General features: G+C 26.1%; 1 protein-coding gene across 1 annotated transcript; it reads right to left on the bottom strand.

Annotated features, from left to right (window-relative positions):
• Positions 1–6,143: 6,143 nt before the first annotated feature.
• Positions 6,144–6,804, bottom strand: LOC101504698 (putative B3 domain-containing protein At1g78640). The gene has a single exon (XM_004498012.3). It carries the CDS (start codon positions 6,761–6,763, stop codon positions 6,284–6,286), a length of 480 nt encoding a protein of 159 aa, XP_004498069.1. The 5' UTR covers positions 6,764–6,804; the 3' UTR covers positions 6,144–6,283.
• Positions 6,805–8,953: the final 2,149 nt, after the last annotated feature.

The raw sequence follows: 8,953 nt of genomic DNA, 5'->3' as shown, positions 1-8,953 counted from the left end.
GCTGGTTGGTCCATCTCCATTTATTTTAGTAGAAACTTCTGTTTGGTGAACGACAAAATGAGATAAACATCGACTATTTTTCGGCTATTTATTTGGCGGTGTGGTTGTATTCATCTGCACATTTTGGTTTGGTCAATGGGTGGCTCGTTTGGCTGTGGCATTGTCAGCTACCTTGCCTGACATATAAAGTTTTATTTTGTGAATGCTATGATGAGAGAGAGAAAAAATGAGGTGTTAATAGATAGTTGAAAATTTGAATGACACAAATCATTACCATTAAAAAAAATGAAGATTAAAATCTAATAATTTGCAATTAAACTATTTTTTAAAGAAAGAGACATTTTTTTTTTAATTTTTAATTTTTAAATTTTATTAAGTAGTACTATGTAATTTAAAACTCTAATTTGAAAGGGAATTGAACGTCAATAGTTTTGAAAATAGAGGATTAAAATTGCAGAAAAAATAGAGAAATAAAATTGTAGATTTATTAAAATCAAATATCAAAATTGCCTTTTAATCTTTAATATATCTTAAAATATTTTAAATTAACATTATTAGATTAAATTATGAATCTATGATGACTACACCATGCTTTCTTAATAATCAAAAATAATTATTTTTTCTTATAATAGTTACAACCGGAAAGTAGACCTATAAAACAAAATATATAAAATATTTTTTAAAATAATTAAGATAAAACCCTTAAAACTAATAGTAACTATCCTTATATATTAAGAGAGAATAATTTGCTAAACAATTTTACCCGCCCAAACATTACCCGCCCAAACATTATAGTTATCCCGCCTAATATAATGTCTAGTGCCATTGACCAGTCAGTTAATTTTTCTTTTTTTTCTTTTTCCAATTCCAAAAAACATAAGTAAATGAAAAAAAAACCCTTCTTATTCTGTACATGTTATGCGCACATTCAACTACCCCTATATCTGCTTAATTAATTTGTAGAACATTTTTATTTAACACGTGTTATGAGAGTGTTTCAACTTGCATGTTTCCCCTTCCTTTTGGCTCTCATGAAGGGTGAGATTTTAATTTTACATATTTTACCTATGCAATAACTCAACGATGTACAATCTTGTGTTGCCTCAAAAAACCGAAAGAGAATATAATAGTAACTTACCGTGAACACTAGATATAACATATCCTCGCATTTTCCATATTCATTGATCCACCACCATGAATCTTCTTCAATTAATTTCAACCATCATCCTCACTTAAAAAATTAAATAAAATACATAACATAAAAAAAGATAGCGTTTGATTGCGTTATTCATAAGCTCACATCATGCATTCCAATTTCCATGTATTGATCAATGAGTTGCGACAAAACTCCATTATATTGTTTTCCTCTAGGTAGATTATTATTTGATATGTAAGGTTTATTTTTATTAAATATTTTTTTTATAAAGTTTAAATATGTTTTTGGTTTTTGTAATTATATAATTTTTTAATTTATTTTAGTTTTTGTAGTTTGTTTTTTGGTTCACATTTCTGCAAATATAATTTTATTTTAAAGTAGTTCTTTCATCCAATTTTTGTTAAAAAAATTATAATACCGTTAAACATAAATATAATTAAAACATAACTTTTTTAACTTAAAAATAAATCTCAATATAATTAAATTATAATCGTTTTTAAACTAAAATTAACTCCAAATGTTTCATTCTTTTTCTCTAAAAAACTACACTCCTACTTCTTGCCCCTTCTGCTCTGGGTACTTCACCATTTCCTGGGTTGTTATCGCCTTTTCCCGGTTCCTAAATTAGGGTTATGATTCCAAATATAATATTAGTACAAAATTGTAGATATTCGTTTCTTCTTTCGAGTGTTTCGCTTCGATTTTTTGTGTGTCGATGAATGGAAAAAATAAAATTAAAGCTAGCGATTGGGAATTGGTTCAAAATAATGAACCGATTGTTTCCATTATCAACAAATTGAATTCTGATTCATCAATTATTATATCTGGCTATTTTCCAATTCTGATTAACATTCCCAATTCGATTTCCAGTAGTTCCAATTTCACCAAGAATCTGGTCAACGAATTGAAAAATCTAGTCAACCAAAAAATCTCCAAAGCGAGTTCCACCTTGAAAACATTATTATAGAAGATAAGCACTAAAAAATGTTGAACTCAACAATTTTAAAAGAAATCCACCGATATTATGTTAAAATCATTACTATCTTTTATAGTATAATACATATTGCTATATTGCAATTAACCTGTCACTGCCGATACTCTCTAAGCTTGAACCAACAATTTCAAAAGAAACAATTTTGAAGTTGTTAATTTTAGTTTTTTTTAGGGAAGACAAATGAAAAATTTGGAGTTAATTTTAGATTAAAAAAATATTATAATTTAATTATATTGGAGGTTTATTTTTATGTTAAAAAATTATGTTTTAATTATGTATAGATTTAACGATGTTAGAGTTTTTGTAACGGAAGTTTGATGTAATGACTATTTTAAAATGAAACTATATTTGTAGGGATGTGAACCAAACAAAAATACTTACGATAATCAAAATAAAAAAAATTGTAATTACAAAAATCAAATACATATTTAAACTTTTTATTTTTTAAATATTGGAGAGAGGAAACGCACATGTCATTAATAATTTCACAGCATACATGCAAGTTTGATAAGTATTGCTTGAAACTTTAACTATGAAGCAAAATTTTATTTTTAGTTGACGTGTATTTTCTTTTCAGCTTCTATTCTTTTTATTTGATATGTAAGGTTTATTTTTATTAAATATTTTTTTTATAAAGTTTAAATATGTTTTTGGTTTTTGTAATTATATAATTTTTTAATTTATTTTAGTTTTTGTAGTTTGTTTTTTGGTTCACATTTCTGCAAATATAATTTTATTTTAAAGTAGTTCTTTCATCCAATTTTTGTTAAAAAAATTATAATACCGTTAAACATAAATATAATTAAAACATAACTTTTTTAACTTAAAAATAAATCTCAATATAATTAAATTATAATCGTTTTTAAACTAAAATTAACTCCAAATGTTTCATTCTTTTTCTCTAAAAAACTACACTCCTACTTCTTGCCCCTTCTGCTCTGGGTACTTCACCATTTCCTGGGTTGTTATCGCCTTTTCCCGGTTCCTAAATTAGGGTTATGATTCCAAATATAATATTAGTACAAAATTGTAGATATTCGTTTCTTCTTTCGAGTGTTTCGCTTCGATTTTTTGTGTGTCGATGAATGGAAAAAATAAAATTAAAGCTAGCGATTGGGAATTGGTTCAAAATAATGAACCGATTGTTTCCATTATCAACAAATTGAATTCTGATTCATCAATTATTATATCTGGCTATTTTCCAATTCTGATTAACATTCCCAATTCGATTTCCAGTAGTTCCAATTTCACCAAGAATCTGGTCAACGAATTGAAAAATCTAGTCAACCAAAAAATCTCCAAAGCGAGTTCCACCTTGAAAACATTATTATAGAAGATAAGCACTAAAAAATGTTGAACTCAACAATTTTAAAAGAAATCCACCGATATTATGTTAAAATCATTACTATCTTTTATAGTATAATACATATTGCTATATTGCAATTAACCTGTCACTGCCGATACTCTCTAAGCTTGAACCAACAATTTCAAAAGAAACAATTTTGAAGTTGTTAATTTTAGTTTTTTTTAGGGAAGACAAATGAAAAATTTGGAGTTAATTTTAGATTAAAAAAATATTATAATTTAATTATATTGGAGGTTTATTTTTATGTTAAAAAATTATGTTTTAATTATGTATAGATTTAACGATGTTAGAGTTTTTGTAACGGAAGTTTGATGTAATGACTATTTTAAAATGAAACTATATTTGTAGGGATGTGAACCAAACAAAAATACTTACGATAATCAAAATAAAAAAAATTGTAATTACAAAAATCAAATACATATTTAAACTTTTTATTTTTTAAATATTGGAGAGAGGAAACGCACATGTCATTAATAATTTCACAGCATACATGCAAGTTTGATAAGTATTGCTTGAAACTTTAACTATGAAGCAAAATTTTATTTTTAGTTGACGTGTATTTTCTTTTCAGCTTCTATTCTTTTTTTTTTTTTTTTTTTTTTTTTTTTTTTTTTTTTTTTTTTTTTTTTTTTTCTTTTCAAAATGTAATCAAACCTTATAACTATTTTTGAATATGTGCAGAGATGATTATTTTGTTAGGTAATATTTATTTTGTTATTTATATATTATTCATTGATTATTCATCATTTAGCATATTAGTCTAACATATTACTGGAAAATTTAATTACCTCCATTTTTTTATAAGTATTGTCAATTTTGTTAAGTGAAATTTATTTTATGGTAGTGCACTTTTTCTTTTATTATTATTAAAAAGGAATCATATTTATTAAAACAAAAGTTGACAATGATAATTTCCAACATCATACATACAAAATAAATCTAATAAAGTAAAAGTTTGGGCACACTCATTGAACAAAAAAAGAAGCATCGTGACCAAGTTGAGCTAAGAAATGAACACATTTATTTGCTTATCTTGGAGAATAATTAAAGTAGTAAGTTCAATCCGTCTAATGCAATATAGAGATAATGTATTTGAGGAGGATAACCAAGAGAGTAAACTGAGTATAACATTTCTTGATCATGGAAAGGAAGACTAGGGAGTCAGTTTAAAAAATAACATTACGAATACCTTTATCAAGATCCAATAAAATAGCACTGCGAAAAGCCCACATTTCAGAAAATAAGGAGCTATTGGATGCCACTTTGCAGTAGAAATCACATGTGAACTCGTCATTATGGTGACGAAGGATTCCCCCACAAGTCAAGGATCCATCATTATGGGTGTAAGCACTATCAACATTTATTTTCTTAACCTCACAAGGGTTTAATCCATGTTTTTTTATTAGGGTTAATTAAGTTCTCTTCAGAACCTTACTCTTGATCAAATAGTTACGAATAAAGTCAACTTGGTTAAAAATGTAATGCCACAAGTTTCTCACATACTGACTTAGAAAGAATTTGTTGTAGTTACTCCAGTTCCAATTTGTAACTTTGGTGTAGCACAATACACAAAACTTAGATTCTTTGGGTGGAGTAACTTGAGGTATTAAGTCAACAAACTTTTCATAACTTATTATCCAATGATCCTTCCAAAATTTTGTAGAATGACCATCACAAATAATTCATCACACATGAATTTAGGTATTGGGCCAAAAATGGTATATACTTTGTGGAATATTTGTAAAGTTTATATACCATTTGCAAAGTATATACCATTTTTGAAAACAAAACAAAAAGTTATATATATATTGAGTATTGTTGCATTGTCACAATGAGACAGAGACATTGATATACCATTTTTTCCCTAAAGATTTTAGTTTTGAAACTCACCTTGCAACAATGTCAACCAATGTTTATGGGCTAATCAACACCTTATGTAATCATGATTGTATCAACATATCCTTGACTTGAATTTTATACAAGTCAAAAGTGATTGATTCCAACAAATTTCTCTAAGGTAAACTCTACACCGGAACTTGATATATTGTAATCATGCACTAAATAGGTTTCCATGAAAGAGAGGTGAGTCACAAAAGACCATTTAAAAATCAAGTATTTCCTTAATCATAACCTTGCCTAAACAACACTTCTACAACATAACTTTTTTTTAGTTTTTATAATGTGGAATATCAGATAAAACTGCAACCACCAAAAAGTTAAAAAACTCTATTTCCTATAACCAAACCAAAATGCGTAGAACTGGTGCGAGAGAAAAATAAAATATTTTCGCTCGAACAAAATATTCAAGATACGTAGAATTAATTAAAATATAATATTTTAAAATTTTTATCACTTAAAATATCTCATTATTTAATCTTATCAAATCACTTAAAATATCATCGGACGTGAATACTAATATATTTTCTTTAAAATTTCAAAAATACCACAACATTTATATTTGACATGTGAAATCTATTTTTTCCACTAGTGTATGCCTAGAAATAAACAAATGAATTAGCATAAAAGCACTAGATTGGACATAATATTATTATTAGTATTATTGTTGAAAACAATAAGAACAAAAGATGGCTATAATATATGGCTGTAAAAGAACAAAAAAAAAAAAAGTGAATTGAAATAATTAATTATAATAAAATACCACATGAGTCATAATTGACAACACTACTAGTTAGAGAAAAAAAAAAAAAAAAAACGGTTAATGCTAACATTAAACATAGTACAAATAATATCTTCTAGTGCATGCTAGCTACATCCTAATAGTCCTAAATAGAACAGAAAAATCAAAGTGTTCATTATATGGATCCCAATGGAACCCAATCTCATCACCTTCCTTCAAACCCCTTCTTCTAACAAAATCTTGAACCCAATTATCACTAAAAGCATAGTGTCCTGAAGAAACCAATCTCTTAATAATCAACACATGCATTGAATTTGTATCAAAATCACAAATCCTAACCAAAGCTCCTTCTTCAAGATCAGCACCAGCACCCAACACAGGTAACACCAACTCCTCTGCCAAATCTTTGGGCAACAATAGTGTATCATCAAGATCACTCTCTTGAAGAACTTTTTTGATTTTCCAAGGATCATCATAAAGCATCAAGTTTGTTGAATACCCCCACCATCTTCTTCCTATATGATAGGTGTGTGTTTTTGATTTGGGACAAGGACACACACCCAATGATAAATGGGTGCATGTTTTGTTGAAGGGGTAAATATTAGCCATGTAGATAAATGAAGACTTTTTTTGTTTGTTTTAGGATTTTGTTGCTCCAACCCCTTTTTTATGTGAAACTAAAAAAAATGATTTTATAGAGAAAAACTAAGTCGATTGATATTCAAATAGGTGTGTGCATTTGGACTCAGTCTTAAAAAGATGAGTTAGAGCTTCTAGAGTAAGTGATATAAATGCAAAAGAATTACTAATATTGTGATAACACACATACAAAATTAATTATGATGTTACTAAATTTTAATTATTACTACACTTGTCCTTAAATATAGGATCTCATGAACTAAATCTCAAGAATTAAAAAAATTGATAGTAGTATTAAATTTATAAATAATTTAATTAGTGTTGTTTTTCTAATTATCCTTCAAAAGATATAAATAATATAATTTTTTTTCGTATTGCTCAATAAATGGAGGAAAAAATTTATTGATGTAGTTTGGTAAATAAATAATTCTACTGAGTTGAAAGTTTGAACAGAATTATTTAAAAAGAGACAAATCATATTTTAGGAGGTATTATTGTACTTTTTTGTTAACTATTATAACGTTGAATTTCATTTTCTTTTGGGTATCTCTCACTTTAGAAGTGAATCCACAAGTCTTCCCCTATCATAAAATAAGAAGTGAATCCACAAAATAATATTTCGGAGCTATAGTTATATACTTTTTTATATATATTAAATGAAAGATATAATGTTTTAATCAAAATAGGTTTTATATTTATTTCTTTAAGAAGAAATGAATTACATCATAGTAAGCACTAATTACTAATTTTTTTTAAGGAATATATAATTACTAATTTTATAGATAAGAAAAATATTAACTAACAATAATGTGAATTCCTTAATAATAAAATTATTCAAAATAAAAGAATATTAAAAATTGAATATAGCATCCAAGTCAGAAAAAGGTTACTTAGAAAATAAAATAAAAAAGTTGAAATAACCATTTCTTAGAGCTTTCATAAAATTCTATAATATCCTATAATATATAAAATAGAGTAATATATTAATAAATTTTATATATAAATCTCTTTATTATACTTTCAATATTATTAGGAGTCTTATCAAAACACAATTTATTTATATGCATGAAAATTTATATAAAAAACCAATTCATAATTGTTTTGATCGTAATATTTTTTTAAAGGAATGAAATTCAATATTTATCACCAATTTTTTTTTTCAATGTATAAAAGGTAGTTCCACATATAAAATGATTATTTTAAAGCACTGATAAAATAATTAATTATTTATCGTCTAATTAAATTTGATTTTCATTAAATAATGTAATATAGTAAATGACAACTCCACTACAATATTCCTTCTCTATTTTGTTTTAATATTTATTTTAACTATTCTTCATTTGATATCATTTTTCAAACAAGAAAAGAGAATTTGATGGACTTTACGTTTTAAAGTGAAAGAAATAAACATTTCAATAGAGATTTATCGTAGTTTCAAATTTTCATTCATAACACTATCAAAAGAATATCTAAAAGCCATGAACGTTTAGAGTATCTAATAGAATACTTTAAAATAATTTAGTAAACAACAGTTTCTTGAAAAACAAAATTTTCAAAATATATAAGAAAAATAAATAATCAAATAGAAACACACAATTGTTGATACTAGTTCAACTTGATCTCTTAGTTATGAAGTATAAGTTAACCTACACAATGTTTAACAACACAATCTTGTGTTTGTTAAGAAACTGGATTTCACTAGACAAAAATTACTTTTACAATAAAGGATTTGTTTCTCTATATATTAAGAATACTCGACAAGGCTTCTTCTTTAACTATTATAAAGCTAAATGAAAATCTTTTAGAGTAATTAAAACTTCAGCACTTAGAAATGAACTTGAATACAACGTTGTTTCTTTGTTATTGCTCATGTGAAACTTCACATCTTTAGGGGTATTTATAATCTTTGAGATGAAATAATATCATTAGACACCATGTCATCATTTGTCCTTGATTTTATATACATTCGAGTAGTGGAGTTGTAATTTATACAAATTTGCAAACATGATCATATGATTTTCTAACACTATCCTTTTTGGATTTTGAAAGTTCTCTCTCTTTGTGACATATGAGAAGATGATTTCGTTTTGTTCGTTTCACTTATTCATAAGTTTGTTCCTTATAGGAATCTTTAGAGTGAATATCAGGACCCAAATGATG

The sequence above is a fragment of the Cicer arietinum genome, chromosome 4 (assembly GCF_000331145.2).
Source record: "Cicer arietinum cultivar CDC Frontier isolate Library 1 chromosome 4, Cicar.CDCFrontier_v2.0, whole genome shotgun sequence".
Classification (NCBI taxonomy): Eukaryota; Viridiplantae; Streptophyta; class Magnoliopsida; order Fabales; family Fabaceae; genus Cicer; species Cicer arietinum.
This window is presented reverse-complemented; position numbering and strand designations above follow the sequence as displayed.

Bases quoted from the DNA above. Each gene is read 5' to 3' on its own strand.
- LOC101504698 (XM_004498012.3), bottom strand. From the start codon at position 6,763: ATGGCTAATATTTACCCCTTCAACAAAACATGCACCCATTTATCATTG.